This window comes from Diorhabda sublineata, chromosome 8 (genome assembly GCF_026230105.1).
Source record: "Diorhabda sublineata isolate icDioSubl1.1 chromosome 8, icDioSubl1.1, whole genome shotgun sequence".
Taxonomy (NCBI): domain Eukaryota; kingdom Metazoa; phylum Arthropoda; class Insecta; order Coleoptera; family Chrysomelidae; genus Diorhabda; species Diorhabda sublineata.
Window position 1 is genome coordinate 31229557 of NC_079481.1, and position 26875 is coordinate 31256431.

A 26875-nucleotide genomic window follows, 5' to 3' on the forward strand; every position below is an offset into this window, starting at 1 on the left:
AACACTAAAAGGAAAACAGATAAGATCTGAATGCAAATTTAATTCAACATCCTTGGAACGTTTTAATATTCCCTTCGTACGTACACGATTGTGTCACAGAAACTGAACCCTAGTAGTCGCGTGTTTCTCACCCCCGTGACGTCACCGACACCAACCAACCCATCGCTACCGTTCAAACGACACTCGACGTCGATTGGCCGAAGCAGTTGTCATGGTATTGGACACGCCCGCTTTCACGGCATCCTATGACCCGTTTTCATGATTTCATCCCCGTTTTCCCGGCACGCTGAGTTTTTCCGATCCTCCCCTAAAGTTGCTCGTTATTGAATTAAGCTTATCATTTGATTTCAGTCATAGACTTGAGAGTCGCTGTTGTGTTTCCAAAAAACTCTAGTGAATCTAAACCGCGTTATAATTTAATATTAAAACTTTTATTCGATTACAAACGACGACAAGTTTTTTTTTTTTTCATCCTAATTCGTAATTCCATTATAAAGAAAAATTAACGACCGTTCGGTAATTTCGCGCCAAAATGGATTATTCCTATTTAAATCAAGCGGGTTTTGATTCGTCCTGTCTGCAAGGTACCACCATGGATCCTACGGGGTTGACGAATATGCCTTGTTCTTATGGGGATTTGACGTCTTGCAGTCAGATGTCTCAGGCGGCTTATAGATATACAGCCGCCGCCGCTTCTATGGCTCGATCTTATAATCCCGCAACTGGGGGGCCTATGGGGGTACATCATCCTGTTACTGCTGGATCGCAATGTGCCGTTATGGGATCCAGATCTCATGTACAAGATGTCCATAGGGCTACCATGTTTCCAGCTACCATGAATTTACAAAGTAAGTGTTTATATATATAAATATTAAATAAAATAATATTTTTATATTAATATTTAATAGTAATTTACAAAATTTCCAGCTTTTACTTAACGCCTCACTTTTTTTTTCTCAATTAATTACATATTTTTAAAATATTTGAATTTATTATAATTTAATGATCAATTTTTCTTAGTGTAAGTATTAATATCAATATTTTTCTTAGTAAAATGTTTTTTTTTCGTGTTATTTATATTATTTAGGAGGAGTTTCGTATTTCCGACGGAAAATCTTTTCGGAAATTTTTTTACTACTTTTAATGTGTCCAAGGACGAAAAAACCTGCAAATTATTAAAATTTAAGTTACAAAATTTATCCAGGATAATTTAAAATCTTAAAAAAAGTTTTTTAACTCAATAAAAAATCTGTTGAAACTTATGTTTAGAATTGTTGAAGTCGAGCGGTTTCATCGAATAAAAAAACATTTAGTTTTTGGCTAATTTGATATTTGCGTTCGAGTTTAACTATTTTCGACAATATTAACTTTGCATTTCGATATTTTACGTGACTTTTTTCGCTGTAACAATGAAATTTATATATTTTCGTATAACCCCCGTATATTCCTGTACTGACACATTTCAAATCCTACCAAGATGCAAATTAATAATTTTTAAATATATCTCATTAATTATTTCGATTCAATTCTATTGATTAAAATCATCAAAACTTGTACAAAATGGTATTTAATTATTTTGTTTTTTGACAAACTACCGTCCCGCCATCTTACGTCTACCGATTGACACACGTATATACACGCACACACACGAAATCCAGTAACACGTGATTAACAAATATGGATAACAAAAAGGAGAAAAAAAATTAACACGAAGTTAAAACATCTCGACCGCCTGCTTGGAGAAGACTGACGAATGCCGAAGTCCTGGAGATGTTCTTTTTCTCATTCCAGACATTATAAGACCATAACTCAGTTGTGCTCGCTAACAAGGTTATACTTCGGCCTTATCTCCACTACAGCAACGCCCTACTACCGTTTAAATTAAATAATTTAATAGCCGAGAAAGTTTATTGTGAATAGAATGCTTCTCCCGCCTTTCTTACTAAACCGGAAATGTATAAAATGGCTTCTCTTCCTTTATGTTTTGTTCAATGGTTTCCGGAGTGCGTTCCATGGAAATCATAATTGTTTTAAACAGAATATTGAATTCGTCATCAGTATTAGGACTTCGGAATTGATATTTATACGTTTTTATATAACTTTGTGATAATTTTAAAACGTACTTCCTTCTATATTCAATACTTTAACGAGGGACAGTTTGTAGGTTAGGTTAGGTTAGGTAAATCTACGAAACGAGGTATCTGCAATCCGCGATTGATATTTAGTATTAGTAATTGAAAGATTTGTTCGGGGGAGGTTTCCGAAAATTCGAAAATAGTAATTGGCGTCTTATTGAGTCGCGAAAACGACTCGAATTTCCACAAACATAATTCAAAAAATTATCATCCGGCTTTTTAGCCTTTCCCTTCACTTTGTGTTCGAAGAAAAGACGCAAACATTTATCTCGCGAAATAGAAAGAAAATAAAGGGGAAAATGTAGTGAGATTCGCTTTTGTTTAAGCAGATCGTTGCTCAAATTCGGCTTATCGTCTGTGAAAACACATTTCCGAGGACTTTCGTTACAAAAATTGGCTCAATAAAAGATGTCAAACTTGAAAAATGATCTTTAGTACGAATGTTTATCTTTAATAACATTTATAGATTATCGTAGAAATAATATTTATAATTCTGCTACTATATTTAAAGTTGGAACGTTGAGTTTGTTAAAACTTACATTCCAACTATTATAAAATGAATTCAAAAAGATATAAAACGTCTACGAGGTAGCAGATACGTGGTATTATTCATAAATGCACTTTTTTTCATCTTGATGCATCTTATTATCACCAAATTTTCAAGTCTTTCAACAACAACATACTTTTCGTACCGATTTAGGTAGATAATATTTTGACTTACCCCCGTAATTGCGAACAATTGTCGAGTGTTGAGCTGACAATTATTGTTAAGCCTTGAACCAATGACTTTTTTTGTTTTTATGATTTTCTATCATTTAGATCTCAAGCGAGATGTCGAAAAAATTTTTTTTTTTTAATTTTTTCTTGAAATTTCCATGCAAAGATGATTTGTCGGCTCAAAATAAATATGAATAAATAGGAATTCAATCATATCAGTTTGATGAGAGGAATAAATTAAGACAACAACGCATCTTAGTTCAAAATAATTTTATTAAAAATAACAATTTATATACAGGGTGTCCCACGACGAGTTTAAATTATCTGTTTATGGCAAAATACTTGTAGTAGAATCATGAAAATTTCTACGTAAGGGTTTTCGGATACGATCTTTTTAACTAAAATATTTTCAAAGATGGCCGACTTCCGGTTATACCGGAAGTCGACTGTAACTTTGTTATTTTGGATAGAACACCCTGTATATTAGTACATTTTTTAAATATACGTAAAATTTTAGTATACTTTTGTCTGAAAACTTTTTTCGAAAAATGCATAGTTTTTGAGTTATTAATTTTTTCATAAAAAATTTTACCCTTATAAATTATTTTTTTACCAAGATACCCTTAAAGATATGAAAATGGTTTCTATTCGGTTACTTTTAGCAAGGTTAGACGTATTTGAATGTATGTTGAAAAATTGTTTATTTTTTACGGGGTGTGTATAAAAGGTGTTTAAATATTAACTTCATAAATATCAAATTTTTTCATTTTTTTTTAATAGAACCACCCGGTTTTTTCTATTTTAATGCATTCAGGGATGAAAAATAAGGCAAATTCATATATAGTTTTCTATACGTAAACCTTACCGTTACCGAAATATTAAATGTTTTGGTGTATGGTGTAAATTTACAAATTTACCACGTTATATCTCAAAAACGGTGGCTCGTAGGGAAAAAAGTATTGATACGTTTTTTGTAGATAATTTTATGATCTACAATTTTTGTCTGGAGTATTTTCATGATAAAACTCACCGTTTCGCTGATAATCGCGAAAAACTCTTTTTTAACCTAATTTGACCGGACTATTGGATTCCTTGTATTATTTCGTTTTTGAACTTTAGTTAGTTGTTACGAAATTTTGATGTTTAAGAATAAGATTAATGAAACTTTCTCAATAAATGGAACGTTTTTAAAATTTTAAATCGTCGAATATTTTCACAATGTAAAGAAGTTATTAATTTTTTTGTAAAAATTTTGACCGTTGCACATCCTTATAAATTATTTTTTTACCAAGATATCCTTAAAGATATAAAAATGGTTTCTATTCTGTGGCTTTTAACAAGGTCAGACGTATTTGAATCTATGTTGAAAAACTCTTTATTATATACAGGGCGTGTATAAAAAGTGTTCAAATTTTAACTTCATATATATCAAGTTTCATTATTTTTTTAAATAGAACCACCCGGTTTTTTCTATTTTAGTGCATTCAGGGGTAAAAGATAAGGCAAATTAATGTATACTTTACTATACCTAAATCTTATCACTTATCAAATATCAAATGTTTTCTGTAAATTTTTAGATATGCCGGTGTGGTTTAAATTTACAAATTTACAACTTTTTGAATCGTTATATCTCAGAAACGGTGACTCGTAAGGAAAAAAGTGTTAATACACTTTTTGTAGATAATTTTATGCTCTACAATTTTTATCTGAGGTATTTTCATGATAAAACTCACGGTTTCGCTGATAATTGCGAAAAACTCATTTTTTTGACATTTGACCTTGAATCATCAAAACGATAAGTTTTATTATGAAAATACCTCGGACAAAAATTGTAGATCATAAAATTTTCTACAAAAAACGTATCAATACTTTTTTGCCTACGAGCCACCGTTTCTGAGATATAACGATTCAAAAAGTTGTACAAATTGAAACCATTAAATACGAAAACTTTTTGAATCATTATATCTCAGAAACAGTGGGTCGTAGGGAAAAAAGTATTGATACGTTTTTTGTAGATAATTTAATGGTCTACAATTTTTATCTAAGGTATTTTTATGATAAAACTCACAGTTCTGCTTAAAATCGCGAAAATCTCATTTTTTTGACATTTGACCTTGAATCATCAAAACGATAAGTTTTATCATGAAAATACCTTAGACGAAAATTGTAGATCATAAAATTATCTACAAAAACCGTTTTAACACGTTTTTCCCTACGAGCCACCGTTTCTGAGATATAACGATTCAAAAAGTTGTACAAATTGAAACCATTAAATACGAAAACTTTTTGAATCATTATATCTCAGAAATGGTTACTCGTATGGAAAAAAGTATTGATACATTTTTTGTAGATAATTTTATGATCTACAATTTTTGACTGAGGTATTTTTATGATAAAACTCACAGTTTTGCTGAAAATCGCGAAAATCTCGTTTTTTTGACATTTGACCTTGAATCATCAAAACGATAAGTTTTATTATGAAAATACCTCAGACAAAAATTGTAGATCATAAAATTGTCTACAAACAACGTATCAATACTTTTTTCCATACGAGCCACCGTTTCTGAGATATAACGTGGTAAATTTGTAAATTTACACCATACCTGCATTTCTCAAAATGTACAGAAAACATTTAATATTTCGGTAACGGTAAGGTTTACGTATTTGCCTTATTTTTTACCCCTGAATGCATTAAAATAGAAAAAACCCGTGGTTCTCTTTAAAAAAATAAAAAAAATTTGATATTTATGAAGTTAAACTTTGAACACTTTTTATACATACCCCGTATAAAATAAAAAAATTTTCAACATAGATTCAAATACGTCTAACCTTGCTGAAAATAACCGAATAGAAACCATTTTCATATCTTTAAGGGTATCTTCGTAAAAAAATAATTTATAAGGAAGAAATTTTTTACCAAAAAAATTAATAACTCGAAAAGTATTCATTTTTCTAAAAAAGTTTTTAGACAAAAGTATACTAAAATTTTACGTAGATTTCAAAAATGTATTAATATACAGGGTGTTACAGTCGACTTCCGATTCTACCGGACAGACATAGCCAACTATTAAACTAAAACTTTGTATATTTTCGTCACGTATTTACAAAATTTTGACACAGCTTCGAAAGACGTAAATAACTAAGAAGATTCTGCTACTTATCCATCATTATTGGTGAACCAGATCTCAAACCTGTCCACTATCTTATGCTCCCCAATCCGGACGTTGTTTCCACCCCCAACCCCCTCTATTCTACCAACAACTATGAGTTGAAGGAATCTGTATTTTGGGCATCTAAAAATGTGACACATTTGACATTTTATCTGTCCATTTGACACTTCCGAGGTACTCGCAGCACCGTCTACCAAGATTCGCGATTTCCGCATCGGTTTCAACAGAAATTTTCTCGTTTTTACCTATTTTAAAACTGAAAAACGGAAACAGCACAACCTCGCGTCTCACGGGGACTAAACTACAACTATAAACGTCAAAGAAATAATTCGCAATTGAAAAATAATGAACAAATCAGTTGGGGATCACAAGTTTTAACTTGTACGCGCCCGTTTCCATGATACAAATGCGTTTAAACGCTTTTAATCTCAAGAAATTCTGCGGTTCAACACAATAAATTATTAGCATTGTTTACCTACCTAGCGCGAGCTTTTGAAACAAAACCGCAATATTAAATAGTGTCGACTAGTTTCCCCGATACGCTCAAAAATTCATGAGATACGGCAAACCGCCATATTACGAGGTACATCCACAATGTAAGTTACGTCTCAAACACCGGTAAACTACGAATACAATTTCGAGCATGTGCTGCCGCAGTTTGTGTATCGGTGTATCGTTTTTTTGTAAGTCAAAAATGCCATCGTCGATTGGAGAAGATGATTCAATCGCAGTAACCGCTAAAACGAAGTTTAATTCGATTTCAACTCTTGGGGGAAACTACCGATTAGCTTGTCCGGAGCTGGTGCATTCCAGAAATAGAATTTGGACACCAAGATGTTGGAAAACTTGAACAATAATAAAGCGATTGGTCCAAATGGAATACCCTTAATCGTATCGTGGAATCAAGCAGCTGAATTAACAAGTCTTCTTTGCAGATTGGATCAAAGACGGTTCCCGATACGATTGCTTTAGTTCCGGCCATTGCAAGTCGTTAACCAGCTTATATTGAGGTATCTTGAGCCTGGTAACATCACCAGCGATCATAGATCTAGTCACCAACGTTTGGATTGAAGCTGTAGACAAATATTGGGAATCCAGAGCAATCGCACTGGACATATCGAAAGCTTTTGACAGGGTTTGACATGGCCATCATCGCAAATTACCTTGTTGATTGTTGAGGTCGGTGCTCAGTCACCTTGAATCATCAAAACGATAAGTTTTATTATGAAAATACCTCAAACAAAAATTGTAGATCATAAAATTATCTACAAAAAACGTATTAATACTTTTTTCCTTACGAGCCACCGTTTTTGAGATATAACGATTCAAAAAGTTGTACAAATTGAAACCATTAAATACGAAAACTTTTTGAATCATTATATCTCAGAAACGGTGGCTCGTAGGGAAAAAAGTATTAATACGTTTTTTGTAGATAATTTTATGGTCTACAATTTTTGACTGAGGTATTTTTATGATAAAACTCACAGTTTTGCTGAAAATCGCGAAAATCTCGTTTTTTTGACATTTGACCTTGAATCATCAAAACGATAAGTTTTATTATGAAAATACCTCAAACAAAAATTGTAGATCATAAAATTATCTACAAAAAACGTATTAATACTTTTTTCCTTACGAGCCACCGTTTTTGAGATATAACGATTCAAAAAGTTGTACAAAGTGAAACCATTAAATACGAAAACTTTTTGAATCGTTATATCTCAAAAACGGTGACTCGTAGGCAAAAAAATATTGATACGTTTTTTGTAGATAATTTTATGGTCTACAATTTTTGACTAAGGTATTTTTATAATAAAACTCAGTTTTGCTGAAAATCGCGAAAAACTCATTTTTTTGACATTTGACCTTGAATCATCAAAACGATAAGTTTTATTATGAAAATACCTCAAACAAAAATTGTAGATCATAAAATTATCTACAAAAAACGTATTAATACTTTTTTCCTTACGAGCCACCGTTTTTGAGATATAACGATTCAAAAAGTTGTACAAAGTGAAACCATTAAATACGAAAACTTTTTGAATCATTATATCTCAGAAATGGTTGCTCGTAGAGAAAAAAGTATTAATACGTTTTTTGTAGATAATTTTATGATCTACAATTTTTGTCTAGAGTATTTTTATGATAAAACTCACCGTTTCGCTGATAATCGCGAAAAACTCTTTTTTGACCTAATTTGACCGGACTATTATTTCGTTTTTGAACTTTAGTTAGTTGTTACGAAATTTTGATGTTTAAGAATAAGATTAATGAAACTTTCTCAATAAAAGGAACGTTTTTAAAATTTTAAATCGTCGAATATTTTCACAATGTAAAGAAGTAAAAATATTACTTACTATTCGGTTGGGTGCGTTTTGCATGGGAGAGGAAAGCGGCTCCTGAGATAAACCGAGGAAGAGAAATTGATGGAAATGCACATTGAATTTTTATCGTTCTTTTATTGTCGCAACATGTAGACTAAGTTTATAGCCAAAGAACTCTCTTTTATGGGACGAAAGACGAATATTCTTTTGTCTTTACATCAAAGATCAAACAATATAAATCTTTTATGAGCCTTTTTCTATTTCCAACGTTCCTCATTTTAGTTACTTTTGATCAGCTCAACATTTTAAACTGTGAAAAGCCTCGAATTTATCGCAAAGTTTGCGAACTATCCAACCAGAAAATGTCTCGTAACACTAAAATTTATATACTCGACTTCCGAATTAATTTACAGTTTCTTTCTACGTGAAACAATAAGTTATAGTCCGGGAGCTCCGGCCAAAAAACTAGGTTCTGAGGGGGCTTCACTTCAGCCGCCATCTTGAAAAACACGTTTTATCAAATATCTCGCGAACCGCGCATCGTACGATAAAAATTGTGAAAATCATTATTGTAGATAATAATATTTGCCATCTTTTTTATTCGAAACTTTTTTTTTGTATAACGCATAGATTTCTAATTAAAACGCTCCAAACTTTTTTCAATATTGTTTTTGCTAAATATTTAGTTAATGGTCAATGATAAATTAAAAATGGTGGTAACTGAATTGTAGAGCAAAACATTTTCTATAAATTTCATTTTTATTATTACAATTTATTATAATATACAATATAAAATAGCATAATACAAGTATTTAAATTTAAATATTTATCAAAAACCATATCGAAAAAAGTTTGGAGCGCTATAATTAAAAATCTGTTCGTGATACAAAAAAAAGTTTCAAATAAAAAAGATGGCAAATATTATTATCTATAATAATGATTCCAACAATTTTTGTCGTACGATGCGCGGTTCGCCAGATATTCGATAAAACGTGTTTTTCAAGATGGCGGCTGAAGTGAAACCCCCCGCCATGATGACCTGTTCCAGTACGTTTTTTACAAAAAAAAAAGGTTTTTGGCCTATAAATCGTTGATGAATATAGAAAAACGACTTATGGGATACACCCCCCACACTTTCCCCCCTAATTTTCTAATTTATGTAACTACTTTAAAGGCTTTGACAATTTGTTTGCGATAAAACTATAATTCCGAACTGTACTTTCCACTCGCGATTTAATTCGTTATAATTCTCACACCTTTTGATTTGAATGTCTTAATATTATTTATTAACGAAGAAGATACAAAATCCCGTAGCTCCTTTTCTTATGTCCGCGGGCCGCTTCCTGCCCCTGGACCGTATTAATAAGGCCCACGGGCCGATTTCGGTTCCTGGGCCGTATTAATAAGGCCCACAGGCCGATTTCGGCTCCTGGGCCGTATTAATAAGGCCCGCGGGCCGATTTCGGCTCCTGGGACGTATCAATAAGGCCCGCGGGCCTATTTCGGCTCCTGGAACGTATCATTAAGGCCCGCGGGCCGATTTCGGCTCCTGGGACGTATCAATAAGGCCCACGGGCCGATTTCGGCTCCTGGGCCGTATTAATAAGGCCCGCGGGCCGATTTCGGCTCCTGGGACGTATCAATAAGGCCCGCGGGCCTATTTCGGCTCCTGGGCCGTATTAATAAGGCCCGCGGGCCGATTTCGGCTCCTGGAACGTATCAATAAGGCCCGCGGGCCGATTTCGGCTCCTGGGACGTATCAATAAGGCCCGCGGGCCGATTTTGGCTCCTGGGACGTATCAATAAGGCCCGCGGGCCTATTTCGGCTCCTGGGACGTATCAATAATGTTTTTTAAGGCTTTTAGACTTCATTCGATTCCTCTACGGATGTTTTAACTACTCGTACTCTCAAGTTTACGGATGTTTATAAGTAATTTCGAGGGTAGCGCGTGTCTAGACAAGGACAGTATCGCCATTTCTTAGCAGCAAGCGGAAATATCATATTGTTTTTATCGAGAACGCTTCGAATCTAGACTAGAACTTTGGTTAATCGTATAAAACGAATGCGTCGGCGCGACGTGAGTCAGTTGAGTCGAGTAATCGAAGCTTTATAGTTGGAGAAGGATTTTCTGGGTCTGGATCTGGATCTTCGAGCTCGACATAATTACCTACCAACTTTTATAACTTTGATATGATTTTTAACAACCGTTTATTATATAATTATATAATTTAATTAATAAAATTATAATAATTCAGTTCAATTTTTTTTATTTTCGATGTAGCGCATCTACGAATTCAAAATTTAATATACGGCCTTTTGCAAAATTGAGTTTGATACCATTAAACAAAGCTGTAACGTTTCAAGATTCGCTTGAATCGAGATAAAGTTTAGAAAATCCCAGTGTAATTTCTCGGTGTTTATTTATACTTTTAACCGTTTTTTTTTCACTCAAAAATGTTGTTTAAATAACGAGAATGGACTTTTTGTAATTGGGTAATTAGAAACTTGTTGCAGTAAATGCACCTTAGGCTAGGCGGAGAACGTTCAACAGTCATTTTCGAATAGAAAAGGAAGGAACTAACGTTCAAGTATATCGATCCAATTCTCCCTTCTTTGTACGATAAAAAATGTCCGCCGTGTTCGTAAACGGAATTTATATACACATATCCACAATATACGATTTATATTAAATATATTTTTGTTTTAGAACGTTTTCTAAATCCTTTTTTGAATCCAAAAGTTTATAATTACGTTTCGTTGTTATTTGCGCCGTCAAATAAAACATTTTTTTGATGTGAATTTCATTTTGAAGTTTCATAATTCGTTTGGCTACAGAAGGAGCTTTTGATCTGATGATATCAGTCGATTATTCTAGGTTATGAGGATGATTTCGTAGTGCTAGTAAAGGGAGATAAATTCCCTAAGAACAATCAAAAACTGAGGTGATGGAAAGAAACTTTTGATCAACCCCTGTAAACGTTTATTTGGAACAATCACCACTGCTGTCTAAAATGATATTCTGGATACAACAAATTCATTTTTTGGCGATTAAAAACTGTACAAACAAAAATTCGAAGGCTAACATGTCTAGGTATGTCAATGAGTAATGTCAACCTACCCCACTACACCCTTAGAGGCACTATTCAGCGACATCTACTAGCTAATCCATACAGTAAAACTAAATCCATTATATTGAAATAACAAAAGTAGGCTTCACTTAAATGGCTGTCACTTTTTTCTGACTAACCTAAATGTCATGAAATTTCATACATAGTATTTTTAAAGTTGGTACTTTAGAAACGTCATACTGATTTGACAATGACATTGACATCTGTGTGTCAGTTACACGACTTATTAAGTGATGTATCATTAAAATTATCAGTACAAATATTTCATAATTTATCATCGAATCTGTTTAAAATATAACTAAAAGCTTTTGCTAAACGTCATGAAATTTCACACATAGTATTTTCAAAGTTGGTACTTTATAAACGTCATACTGATTTGACAATGACATTGACATCTGTGTGTCAGTCACACGATTTATTAAGTGATGTATCGTTAAAATTATCAGTACAAATCTTTCATAATTTATCATCGAATCTGTTTAAAATATAACTAAAAGCTTTTGCTAAACGTCATGAAATTTCACACATAGTATTTTGAAAGTTGGTACTTTATAAACGTCATACGGATTTGACAATGACATTGACATCTGTGTGTCAATTACACGATTTATTAAGTGATGTATCATTAAAGTTATCAGTACAAATCTTTCATAATTTATCATCGAATCTGTTTAAAATATAACTAAAAGCTTTTGCTAAACGTCATGAAATTTCACACATAGTATTTTCAAAGTTGGTACTTTATAAACGTCATACGGATTTGACAATGACATTGACATCTGTGTGTCAATTACACGATTTATTAAGTGATGTATCATTAAAGTTATCAGTACAAATCTTTCATAATTTATCATCGAATCTGTTTAAAATATAACTAAAAGCTTTTGCTAAATGTCATGAAATTTCACACATAGTATTTTCAAAGTTGGTACTTTATAAACGTCATACTGATTTGACAATGACATTGACATCTGTGTGTCAATTACACGATTTATTAAGTGATGTATCGTTAAAATTATCAGTACAAATATTTCATAATTTATCATCGAATCTGTTTAAAATATAACTAAAAGCTTTTGCTAAACGTCATGAAATTTCACACATAGTATTTTCAAAGTTGGTACTTTATAAACGTCATACGGATTTGACAATGACATTGACATCTGTGTGTCAATTACACGATTTATTAAGTGATGTATCATTAAAGTTATCAGTACAAATCTTTCATAATTTATCATCGAATCTGTTTAAAATATAACTAAAAGCTTTTGCTAAACGTCATGAAATTTCACACATAGTATTTTCAAAGTTGGTACTTTATAAACGTCATACGGATTTGACAATGACATTGACATCTGTGTGTCAGTCACACGATTTATTAAGTGATGTATCGTTAAAATTATCAGTACAAATCTTTCATAATTTATCATCGAATCTGTTTAAAATATAACTAAAAGCTTTTGCTAAACGTCATGAAATTTCACACATAGTATTTTCAAAGTTGGTACTTTATAAACGTCATACGGATTTGACAATGACATTGACATCTGTGTGTCAGTCACACGATTTATTAAGTGATGTATCGTTAAAATTATCAGTACAAATCTTTCATAATTTATCATCGAATCTGTTTAAAATATAACTAAAAGCTTTTGCTAAACGTCATGAAATTTCACACATAGTATTTTCAAAGTTGGTACTTTATAAACGTCATACTGATTTGACAATGACATTGATATCTATGTGTCAGTTACACGATTTATTAAGTGATGTACATTAAAGTTATCAGTACAAATCTTTCATAATTTATCATCGAATCTGTTTAAAATATAACTAAAAGCTTTTGCTAAACGTCATGAAATTTCACACATAGTATTTTCAAAGTTGGTACTTTATAAACGTCATACGGATTTGACAATGACATTGACATCTGTGTGTCAATTACACGATTTATTAAGTGATGTATCATTAAAGTTATCAGTACAAATCTTTCATAATTTATCATCGAATCTGTTTAAAATATAACTAAAAGCTTTTGCTAAACGTCATGAAATTTCACACATAGTATTTTCAAAGTTGGTACTTTATAAACGTCATACGGATTTGACAATGACATTGACATCTGTGTGTCAATTACACGATTTATTAAGTGATGTATCATTAAAGTTATCAGTACAAATCTTTCATAATTTATCATCGAATCTGTTTAAAATATAACTAAAAGCTTTTGCTAAACGTCATGAAATTTCACACATAGTATTTTCAAAGTTGGTACTTTATAAACGTCATACTGATTTGACAATGACATTGACATCTGTGTGTCAGTCACACGATTTATTAAGTGATGTATCGTTAAAATTATCAGTACAAATCTTTCATAATTTATCATCGAATCTGTTTAAAATATAACTAAAAGCTTTTGCTAAACGTCATGAAATTTCACACATAGTATTTTCAAAGTTGGTACTTTATAAACGTCATACTGATTTGACAATGACATTGATATCTATGTGTCAGTTACACGATTTATTAAGTGAAGTATCGTTAAAATTATCAGTACAAATCTTTCATAATTTATCATCGAATCTGTTTAAAATATAACTAAAAGCTTTTGCTAAACGTCATGAAATTTCACACATAGTATTTTCAAAGTTGGTACTTTATAAACGTCATACTGATTTGACAATGACATTGACATCTGTGTGTCAGTCACACGATTTATTAAGTGATGTATCGTTAAAATTATCAGTACAAATCTTTCATAATTTATCATCGAATCTGTTTAAAATATAACTAAAAGCTTTTGCTAAACGTCATGAAATTTCACACATAGTATTTTCAAAGTTGGTACTTTATAAACGTCATACTGATTTGACAATGACATTGATATCTATGTGTCAGTTACACGATTTATTAAGTGAAGTATCGTTAAAATTATCAGTACAAATCTTTCATAATTTATCATCGAATCTGTTTAAAATATAACTAAAAGCTTTTGCTAAACGTCATGAAATTTCACACATAGTATTTTCAAAGTTGGTACTTTATAAACGTCATACTGATTTGACAATGACATTGACATCTGTGTGTCAGTCACACGATTTATTAAGTGATGTATCGTTAAAATTATCAGTACAAATCTTTCATAATTTATCATCGAATCTGTTTAAAATATAACTAAAAGCTTTTGCTAAACGTCATGAAATTTCACACATAGTATTTTCAAAGTTGGTACTTTATAAACGTCATACTGATTTGACAATGACATTGATATCTATGTGTCAGTTACACGATTTATTAAGTGATGTATCGTTAAAATTATCAGTACAAATCTTTCATAATTTATCATCGAATCTGTTTAAAATATAACTAAAAGCTTTTGCTAAACGTCATGAAATTTCACACATAGTATTTTCAAAGTTGGTACTTTATAAACGTCATACTGATTTGACAATGACATTGACATCTGTGTGTCAGTTACACGATTTATTAAGTGATGTATTATTAAAATAATCAGCACAAATCTTTCTGCTAAGTTTGTATTGACTGTTTTTTTTTTTCTCAACCAGGTGGTCTTCCATACAAAGTTTACCCAGGACACGATGGAGTTCTTACCGAAAAGAGAAAACAACGTAGAATACGAACCACTTTCACCTCGGCTCAATTGAAAGAGCTGGAAAGAGCTTTCCAAGAAACCCATTATCCCGATATTTACACCAGGGAAGAAATTGCCATGAAGATCGATTTAACGGAAGCGCGAGTACAAGTAAGTTGTATTTCGAAAAAGGACAATCAATTTATTTATATTTCTCATTATCCACTCGTTTTTTTTTACTTCTTCTGTTGAGTTGTTGTCAATTCGGTGTCAGTTTTCCCGGTAACATCGATAATCCCCTTTACAAATTCCATTTTAGAAGCTCCTAGAAGATATAAAAGAGTCAAACTCTAGAAAAGATTCCGAACGTTGAATCTTGACATCGCGACACTTTTGATTATGTACACGGCGTTAATTTTAGAATAGGACGTTCGGAATTGTCGCGTTTAGAGGGAATTTGAGTGATAATTGAGAGCCGACGGTTCCCATATCATTCGATAAAATCCACTACATTAACGAATTCCCTAATGAACCGCACTCCTGAATCGTCAACTCAAGTCAATTTGATATAATGTGTAAACGATCTCCGTGTGACCTGTACGTCCATGTTAACATTGTCAACAAGCTTTGTAGGTCTTTGTCATTATCCGAAAGGACAATTTCACGGCTAAGAGGAATAAAACGCGTCGGAGCCGATCGTCATTTGTATCCAATTACACGAGTCACGTGACCATCGCACTCGACGATCTCAAATGTTTAGTTGCCGGCTCGTTCCCAAACAACGAAATGTCGAATGATAATTTCGGAGAGGCTTTTGTGTAATGATAGTATATCTGATTATAATCCGAATAATAAAAACACAATCCCTATACAATTAAAAATGAGTGTCGATCGATGATTTTTTTACGAAACAAGTCGTACACTAGCTTGGTAATTTTGCCTGGTGTATCGACGCGATTTTTGTGAAAAAATGTATCGTTAAAAACTTCGATTGAACCTCCTCCTCAAAAATAAAAGATATTTAACGGTTTTATCTTTCTATGTTCCATTATTAGTGTCACTGGATCATCCTCGTTCATCTTCATTTACAGATCTTTCATAATTAATATCATTTCAATCATAATTCCAGTGGTTTTCAAACCTAACCTAACCTTACAGCAAATTACACCCCGATAGATGTTCGTTTACCTCACGTGTTTTCTACGATAAAAGCTCAACGTATTTTGCTTAAAATGATCAACGTTTTAATAATAAAAAACGGATTTGAATAATTTTAATGAAAGTTATACGTAGATTATACGCTCTAGGATTCTCGGCGATAAAGGAGAAACGATTTAAGCCTCAAATCACCACTAACATTATGGATTTATCCCAAGAAACATTTTCATTTTCTACTAAATCAATCATAGAACACGATCCGATGAATTCACTAGTAAAAATGATGAAACCTAACCTAACCTTACAGCAAATTACACCCCGATAGATGTTCGTTTACCTCACGTGTTTTCTACGGAAGAAACTCAACGTATTTTGCTTAAAATGATCAACGTTTTAATAATAAAAAACGGATTTGAATAATTTTAATGAAAGTTATACGTAGATTATACGCTCTAGGATTCTCGGCGATAAAGGAGAAACGATTTAAGCCTCAAATCACCACTAACATTATGGATTTATCCCAAGAAACATTTTCATTTTCTACTAAATCAATCATAGAACACGATCCGATGAATTCAATAGTAAAAATGATGAAACCTAACCTAACCTTACAGCAAATTACACCCCGATAGATGTTCGTTTACCTCACGTGTTTTCTACGGAAGAAACTCAACGTATTTTGCTTAAAATGATCAACGTATTAATAATAAAAAACGGATTTGAATAATTTTAATGAAAGTTATACGCAGATTATACGCTCTAGGATTCTCGGCGATAAAGGAGAAACGATTTAAGCCTCAAATCACCACTAACATTATGGATTTATCCCCAGAAACATTTTCATTTTCTACTAAATCAATCATAGAACACGATCCGATGAATTCAATAGTAAAAATGATGAAACCTAACCTAACCTTACAGCAAATTACACCCCGATAGATGTTCGTTTACCTCACGTGTTTTCTACGATAAAAGCTCAACGTATTTTGCTTAAAATGATCAACGTTTTAATAATAAAAAACGGATTTGAATAATTTTAATGAAAGTTATACGCAGATTATACGCTCTAGGATTCTCGGCGATAAAGGAGAAACGATTTAAGCCTCAAATCACCACTAACATTATGGATTTATCCCAAGAAACATTTTCATTTTCTACTAAATCAATCATAGAACACGATCCGATGAATTCAATAGTAAAAATGATGAAACCTAACCTAACCTTACAGCAAATTACACCCCGATAGATGTTCGTTTACCTCACGTGTTTTCTACGGAAGAAACTCAACGTATTTTGCTTAAAATGATCAACGTATTAATAATAAAAAACGGATTTGAATAATTTTAATGAAAGTTATACGCAGATTATACGCTCTAGGATTCTCGGCGATAAAGGAGAAACGATTTAAGCCTCAAATCACCACTAACATTATGGATTTATCCCCAGAAACATTTTCATTTTCTACTAAATCAATCATAGAACACGATCCGATGAATTCAATAGTAAAAATGATGAAACCTAACCTAACCTTACAGCAAATTACACCCCGATAGATGTTCGTTTACCTCACGTGTTTTCTACGGAAGAAACTCAACGTATTTTGCTTAAAATGATCAACGTTTTAATAATAAAAAACGGATTTGAATAATTTTAATGAAAGTTATACGTAGATTATACGCTCTAGGATTCTCGGCGATAAAGGAGAAACGATTTAAGCCTCAAATCACCACTAACATTATGGATTTATCCCAAGAAACATTTTCATTTTCTACTAAATCAATCATAGAACACGATCCGATGAATTCACTAGTAAAAATGATGAAACCTAACCTAACCTTACAGCAAATTACACCCCGATAGATGTTCGTTTACCTCACGTGTTTTCTACGGAAGAAGCTCAACGTATTTTGCTTAAAATGATCAACGTATTAATAATTTCAAATAATATAGATTTGAATTATATTTTTGTACATTTATTTTGTTCGAAAAGAGCTTCTAAAGTCGTTTCCTGTTTCCTGGCTCTATATCCGAGCGTTTCGAATCTGCTGTGTGACGCCGTTGGCGACGCGCGCGGTCACATGACGTTCGATGAAATATTCACGAGGAAATAGCAGAAAACGAAGCTCAGGTGCACTCGCAGGGCTGTTACAACGCCCGAAATTAAACTTAACGATATCAATATCTATAAAAGTAATTCGACTTTCGGTTTTCCTATGAAATTATTCATCATCTTGACAGCTGACAGTTTTCGTAAAAGTCAAAAATATAACGGATGAGAGTTGGCTAATTCTAAACAGGTTTAAATTGGAAGATGCATTTTATTTGGATCGCAAAGAGCAAAAATCAAAATTACGAAACAAAAATACGAGGGTTGTTACTTAATTTTTTTAAGATAAAATGTTTATGTCAAATCTGACATTGACGTTATGAAGTTTTGATAGAAGAAGAAGAAGAAGCGTTCGGAAAAACAAATCGTAGAACACTGAATAATCGGTTGATTGGTTTAAATCGTACGCATTACGATAACGTCGGAAAATTTCTTCACGAGCTAATCCGAACTGAATTTCCGAAACGTCCGCTGGTCAGTTATTCTAATCAAATTACGTACAAGTCTCAGGCGGCTACCCATCAGCTTCTCGTACAAAATTATCGGACAGAAATGGAATAGATGTGGATATTATGCATACGTGGCATCTCTTGAAGTATTTAAACGTTATCCATCATTCCGGCATAAATTATGAACGGTTCCGAGTTAAATAAAATGACACAAGTATATACGAGGGGATGCGTGTTCATTATAATAATGGAAATTTATTAGTATATAGGGATGTTTATTACCAGTTTTATTTTATTATCTGCAAGAATAAAATATAAATAATCGAATATACATATAAGTCATAACCTATTCGACGTCTCGAAACTGGCTGAATACCTTTTGCAGCTGCGGGTTTTCTAATTGTAAAAAGAAGAAGAATTTACAACTTTTTGCGACGTTGTCAAATTGATGTTATTTACGTTTCATTAATGTTAATCTTGTTCGATGTTATTAGGGCAGTTTTGAGATTTAATTCCGTGGCTGGTGCGGGTTTTCTAGCCAGAACTTCGTCCGAAAACCACAGTTTGGTGGATCGAGGTTAATTTGGGATCAGTAGGTAGAATTTTTGGCTGAAAGTTAGCTGCCTTGTTGGATTTGGATACCGGTGAAGACTCGATTTCTCAGTGATGTGATGACAATGCGACGTTGTTCAAAAGTAACCGCAAAATTTCTTTATAGTCCAGTGAAATTGGCACGAAAAACGAAAATTAAAATGCGGATACCACACATTCGTTATATATCGAAAAAAACAGTCTATTTTGATTAATTTACATATTTTTTATGTGCTAATGAATAGTATGAAGGAAAATTTTGAAACGTATCGTCTCAAATCATTTGAGTTCCTCGCGATAGTGAAACAAGTTGATGTTTTGATGGAACGGTTGAATAATTTCATCGACAATTTTCGCGTTAATCTCAGAGGTGATATCAAATTCCCAAATTTGTTTCGGTAGCTTCATAACAAGCTACACCCCCTCTGTATCGGTCACATCCATTCAGAGAATCTATTATATTCCATTTAGCCCAAGTCTCTGGAGACGCAAGAGGCTAAAGCGTGGGAAAAGTTGTATCAGCTTGAAGAAAAATACACGATTGATCTTTGTTTATTAATTTATAGAATTAATTGTTCACGATGACATTTTAAATTGATTTATGAGTGAAATCGCATTGAAGACTTCAATAAGGTTGCGTGAAAATCTACTAAATCGAAGAGCCGAAGGCAGTTTTCCCAACTAGTAGCTGGCTACAGCTCCAGAACTAAAGTTAAAGTCTTTTCCTTCGAAAATACAACCAAAAGGTGATTTTTCTAGGTTTTGTAATCCCGAAAAGTTCCAAAATACGAATTCGAAACACGACTGGAAGTAGACGAAGACATTCTGGTGTCCAGAGGAGTGAAAACACCTGTCATCATTATGTCAAAGGACTTTTTCCAGCTCTGGTACTCCAAGGATGCAAGAAAATCTACTAAATCGAAGAGCTGTAGGCAGTTTTCTCAACCAGTAGCTGGCTACAGCTTCAGAACTAAAGTTAAAGTCTTTTCCTTCGAAGATATAACCAAAAAGGTGATTTTTCTAGGTTTTGTAATCCCGAAAAGTTCCAAAATACGAATTCGAAACACGACTGGAAGTAGACGAAGACATTCTGGTGTCCAGAGGAGTGAAAACACCTGTCATCATTATGTTAAAGGACTTTTTCCAGCTCTGGTACTCCAAGGATGCAAGAAAATCTACTAAATCGAAGAGCTGAAGGCAGTTTTCTCAAACCAGTAGCTGGCTACAGCTTCAGAACTGAAGTTAAAGTCTTTTCCTTCGAAGATATAACCAAAAAATGATTTTACTAGTTTTCGTAATTCCGAAAAGTTCCAAAATACGAATTCGAAACACGACTGGAAGTAGACGAAGACATTCTGGTGTCCAGAGGAGTGAAAACACCTGTCATCATTATGTTAAAGGACTTTTTCCAGCTCTGGTACTCCAAGGATGCAAGAAAATCTACTAAATCGAAGAGCTGAAGGCAGTTTTCTCAAACCAGTAGCTGGCTACAGCTTCAGAACTAAAGTTAAAGTCTTTTCCTTCGAAGATATAACCAAAAAATGATTTTTGTAGGTTTTGTAATCCCGAAAAGTTCCAAAATACGAATTCGAAACACGACTGGAAGTAGACGAAGACATTCTGGTGTCCAGAGGAGTGAAAACACCTGTCATCATTATGTCAAAGGACTTTTTCCAGCTCTGGTACTCCAAGGATGCAAGAAAATCTACTAAATCGAAGAGCTGAAGGCAGTTTTCTCAAACCAGTAGCTGGCTACAGCTTCAGAACTAAAGTTAAAGTCTTTTCCTTCGAAGATATAACCAAAAAATGATTTTACTAGTTTTCGTAATTCTGAAAAGTTCCAAAATACGAATTCGAAGCACAACTGGAAGTAGACGAAGACATTCTGGTGTCCAGAGGAGTGAAAACACTTGTCATCATTATGTTAAAGGACTTTTTCCAGCTCTGGTACTCCAAGGATGCAAGAAAATCTACTAAATCGAAGAGCTGTAGGCAGTTTTCTCAAACCAGTAGCTGGCTACAGCTTCAGAACTAAAATAATTAATTGCATGTAACCAAAGAAGTGATAAAAATAGTTTTGTACTGCGTATATAATGACAAAAATGTCAAACAACTGAAACTATAGTCAATTGGATTGGATATTGACGTTACCGTTGGTAAAACAGTACTCAGAGTTGCTAAATGACGTTTAGGAAGCTAGATTTTGAAAAATTGTTTAATATCTCGTAAAAAATAATCATTTTTTGCATAAAATATATCCTATGTCATATCTAATACCTTCAAAAAAGAGCGTAGAAAATTTTATAACGATCGGTTAAATAATTTTCGCGTGACAAACAAACTAAGCTTATATCATCTGTATTTAGGTTGTTTCTTGTACTGGACTAAGACCTAGTGGCTTGGGAATTAACCACTTCGACAAGTTGTTAAGATACACATCTCGTCGAAACTTATATCGAGCCAGAACGGTGTAGTTGGTAAGGTTGTAGAAGTGCTTGATTGATTTTCGGAGTTTAAACTATTTCTTTACCGTTTGATGTACTTCAAAAGTTTGATTTCGATTTTTTTCAAATTGTATTTTGACAAAATCGACGTTTTATTTTGTTTTTTACGTAAAAACCTAAAGTTACGGTATGGAATATCAATGAGACTGTCGATGAAACTATAAATTATGAAGATGTTGATTCCAACGGAAAATGATGAAACAAACTACTTCCATTATCAACGAAGGAAACTCATAACCTTAATTAAATCGTTGGTGCTTATTTTCCTTAATGGCCGGACCATATGTACGACCGCAAACATCGGGAGACAGTAGACATCGGATTGAAGGGCAAATGAAGTGTTTTTCGTTTTTGGTTTTGGTCGAAACGTCTCAATAATGCAGTTAGTCGGAGACAGGAAACGATAATGCGATCTGAATTGAATAACAATGGACGATGGAACAGAGCTGGATTAGCACTAAGGAAAAAATATTCTCACCAGAGAAGAGAACTCGGGCGTGCTTACCGATGAAGTTGAGTAAGCTCTGGTTGAATCGCGGGTATTTTAGGGATCAGATTATTTTCCTACATTCTTCGTCTAGCTTTCCACTGATTAATAGTCATTCCTCGATCTCATGGAGCTTTCGTTGGCGTTGACGACTTCGAGGTTAGGATTTCTTAATGTTGTGAATCTCCAGGTGGCCTATGGAAGGATCCAGACGCCTCACAACGATAGAAAACTCTGTGTGGGTCATTTCTAGCAATACCTCGCTGACCAAGTCCATTTTCCGTGATACCAAATTCAAATTTGGTCTAGAATTTACTTCGAATCTTTCATAAATGAATGATTTTTGTAAAGGCTTTTTCCGAGGGTCCACTCTTTGCTTTTTCTCACCAGCTCCGGATGTTTTTCTCTCTAAGGTGCGTTTTTTCGGTCTCAAATTAAAGTATATCGAATAATTTTAGAAAAGAAACGTAATTAAAGTTAATTGTCAAGTGTATATGTACAGGGTTTTTCACGACGAGCTAAATCGATATGTATACGAAAAAGTACTGCGACTAGTGTCCTGAAAATTTGCTTTCATGCGTTTTCCGAAATGCTCGATTCGGCTAAAATAATTTCAGTTTTTTGAAACTTCCGGTTATACCGGAAATGGACCCAAACTTCGTTATTTTAAATAGAATGCTATACTTTTTATTAAATTTTTGGAATCTACGTAAAATTTCAATATGACTTTATATAATGCATAGTATGCCTAAAGTCCGCCATTTTTTAATTATTCCACATTTTCGAAATTTTTTGAAAACACACAGCCCTCCACTAAAAAAATTATATTTCCAAGTTTAAGCAAATCGGGTCTAATATTTTTGAGTTTTTGAACAAATAACACTTCCAGCTTTCAAAATCTGTGAAAATTTGTCGAAAAATTTATACAGGGTGTTCAGAAAATGGTGCCGAATTAAAACTTCGAAAACTGAATTTTTTCAAATGGCAACCTCCATTTTTCGGGGAAAATACGATTTCCTTGGCGCCCAAATTTAACGGATTTGGCTAAATTAGGTCAAAATAAATCGAAAATGAAGAATGAAATTTTTCGATATCTCGCTTCGTTTTCGAGATATCGATACTTAAAGTTAGTTCAAAATTTATTTGACAGATGGCGTTCAATATTTCGTTTCAAATGAATATTTTATAACTCAAATTCAATATGAATCTTGTAATTCGATACACAAATGATTTTTTAACTAATTTTTATATTATTTACGAAGCCCCCCATGTGAAAAAAATAATAATATTAAAATGAAACAAAAATAATCCTTACGCGAAGAAAATTTTTTTCAGACAATTTTGGTTGTAAAAAATTCACGATTTTTGATTTTTTTACTCTCAAAGTGCACCACGAGAAAGTTAGGTTAGGTTAGGTTTTATATATACAAATATTTAATAAAAATAAATATTCCCAACTTTAAGTATCAATATCTCGAAAATGAAGCGAGATATCGAAAAATTTTATTCTTCATTTTCGATTTATTTTGGCTTAATTGAGCGAAATATGTTGAATCACTTCGCCACGGAAATCGTACTCTCCCCAATTTATCGAATTTTGAACTAATATTCGATTATAACTTTAAGTATCGATATCTCGAAAACGAAGCGAGATATCGAAAAATTTTATTCTTCATTTTCGATTTATTTTGGCTTAATTGAGCGAAATATGTTGAATCACTTCGCCACGGAAATCGTACTCTCCCCAATTTATCGAATTTTGAACTAACATATTTGATTATAACTTTAAGTATCGATATCTCGAAAACGAAGCGAGATATCGATAAATTTTATTCTTCATTTTCGATTTATTTTGGCTTAATTGAGCGAAATATGTTGAATCACTTCGCCACGGAAATCGTACTCTCCCCAATTTATCGAATTTTGAACTAACATATTTGATTATAACTTTAAGTATCGATATATCGAAAACGAAGCGAGATATCGATAAATTTTATTCTTCATTTTCGATTTATTTTGGCTTAATTGAGCGAAATATGTTGAATCACTTCGCCACGGAAATCGTACTCTCCCCAATTTATCGAATTTTGAACTAATATTCGATTATAACTTTAAGTATCGATATCTCGAAAACGAAGCGAGATATCGAAAAATTTTATTCTTCATTTTCGATTTATTTTGGCTTAATTGAGCGAAATATGTTGAATCACTTCGCCACGGAAATCGTACTCTCCCCAATTTATCGAATTTTGAACTAACATATTTGATTATAACTTTAAGTATCGATATCTCGAAAACGAAGCGAGATATCGATAAATTTTATTCTTCATTTTCGATTTATTTTGGCTTAATTGAGCGAAATATGTTGAATCACTTCGCCACGGAAATCGTACTCTCCCCAATTTATCGAATTTTGAACTAATATTCGATTATAACTTTAAGTATCGATATCTCGAAAACGAAGCGAGATATCGAAAAATTTCATTCTTCATTTTCGATTTATTTTGGCTTATTTGAGCGAAATATGTTGAATCACTTCGCCACGGAAATCGTACCCTCCCCAATTTATCGAATTTTGAACTAACATATTTGATTATAACTTTAAGTATCGATATCTCGAAAACGAAGCGAGATATCGAAAAATTTTATTCTTCATTTTCGATTTATTTTGGCTTAATTGAGCGAAATATGTTGAATCACTTCGCCACGGAAATCGTACTCCCCCCAATTTATCGAATTTTGCACTAACATTCGATTATAACTTTAAGTATCGATATCTCGAATACGAAGCGAGATATCGAAAAATTTCATTCTTCATTTTCGATTTATTTTGGCTTAATTGAGCGAAATATGTTGAATCACTTCGCCACGGAAATCGTACTCTCCCCAATTTATCGAATTTTGAACTAATATTCGATTATAACTTTAAGTATCGATATCTCGAAAACGAAGCGAGATATCGAAAAATTTTATTCCCCATTTTCGATTTATTTTGGCTTAATTGAGCGAAATATGTTGAATCACTTCGCCACGGAAATCGTACCCTCCCCAATTTATCGAATTTTGAACTAACATATTTGATTAAACTTTAAGTATCGATATCTCGAAAACGAAGCGAGATATCGAAAAATTTTATTCTTCATTTTCGATTTATTTTGACCTAATTTAGCCCAATCCGTTAAATCTGGGCGTCAAGGAAATCGTACTTTCTCCGAAAAATAAGGGTTGCTATTTGTAAAAATTAATTTTTTATTCGGCACCATTTTCTGACCACCCTATATAAATTTTTCGACAAATTTTCATAGATTTTGACAGCTGGACGTGTTATTTATCAAAAAACTCAAAAATATCAGACCTCACTCACTTAAACTTGGAAATATAATTTTTTTAGTGGAGGGCTGTGTGTTTTCAAAAAATTTCGAAAATGTGAAATAATTAAAAAATGGCGGACTTTAGGCATACTAAGCATTATATAAAGTCATATTGAAATTTTACGTAGATTCCAAAAATTTAATAAAAATCAAAGCATTCTATTTAAAATAACGAAGTTTTAGTTGAAACGATCATTTAGGAAAAACCATGAAAGCAAATTTTCAAAAAACTAGTCGCAGTATTGTGAAAAACGTCTTTTCGCTTTTAATAAATCGAAATTTTACAGTGGAATCCGACACTGGAGATAAGAAAAACGATAATGTGATTTGAAGTGAATAGTAATGGACAATAGAATAGTCATCTTTCGTCTTTGTCTCTTCTCTCTACCATGAGACAGACATTTATTTTATTGCCGGCGTGCACAACTGCTACAAACACTCTTTCTAATCACTTCTAGTGGCACCAAACTACTACAGGACACCCTCCTTGGCCCTTATCCTGATCTTTGAACCAAAACAGAGATGGATCAGTACAACACGCACATAAAATTTAAACCTGCAGTTAATTCGTTCAGTTTTCATTTTTTGAGGTTATAACGATTTAGATCGGGGCTCAATTTATCTTGTTTAGAAGCCTCATTATATTTAGCCTCTATACTGGATGTCAAAAATCGCTAAATTGATATAATAAACGCTCAAATTCTACCGATTTAAGCATTCAACAAACTGATTCTGAAAAGCGTGTATAAGATGAATGTTTTGGACTTTTGGATGTTTTCCAAAGTAATTACAAAGTTAGTTCAGATTAAAATCGGAATTTACTTTAGAAAAAATACAATTAATTCACGTACAGATGAAATATTACTCATAAATATTAATCATATAAAACATAACCTCACAAATTTCTAGTTGATTACTTATGGCAAAAGTAGGATTTGAATCCTTTTATCAGGATAATGATGAATGGAAAACAAAACGGGTTTTGTTTTGAAGAATATTCATCAAGTTCCTTCGATATATCTGGACAATAAGTCCGTAATAAGGGCAGTAGCAAACTAAAAAACGTGTAGAATGAGACGATGAATATTTAACGATAAACAGCAAGTGTGATGATGGATTAATGAGCGACAATGAAGTTGTC

The 26875-nt window shown here is 32.8% G+C and overlaps 1 protein-coding gene across 1 annotated transcript in view; it reads left to right on the top strand.

The window, feature by feature from the left end:
* The first annotated feature begins 532 nt into the window (after positions 1-532).
* The window catches only part of LOC130447263 (paired mesoderm homeobox protein 2A-like), a 59749-nt gene continuing 33406 nt past the window's right edge, over positions 533-26875 (top strand). The window contains exons 1-2 of the mRNA XM_056783981.1: positions 533-848; positions 15042-15238. Of these exons, the coding sequence (XP_056639959.1) occupies positions 533-848; positions 15042-15238 (513 nt within the window). The remainder of the gene's footprint in view (positions 849-15041; positions 15239-26875) is intronic.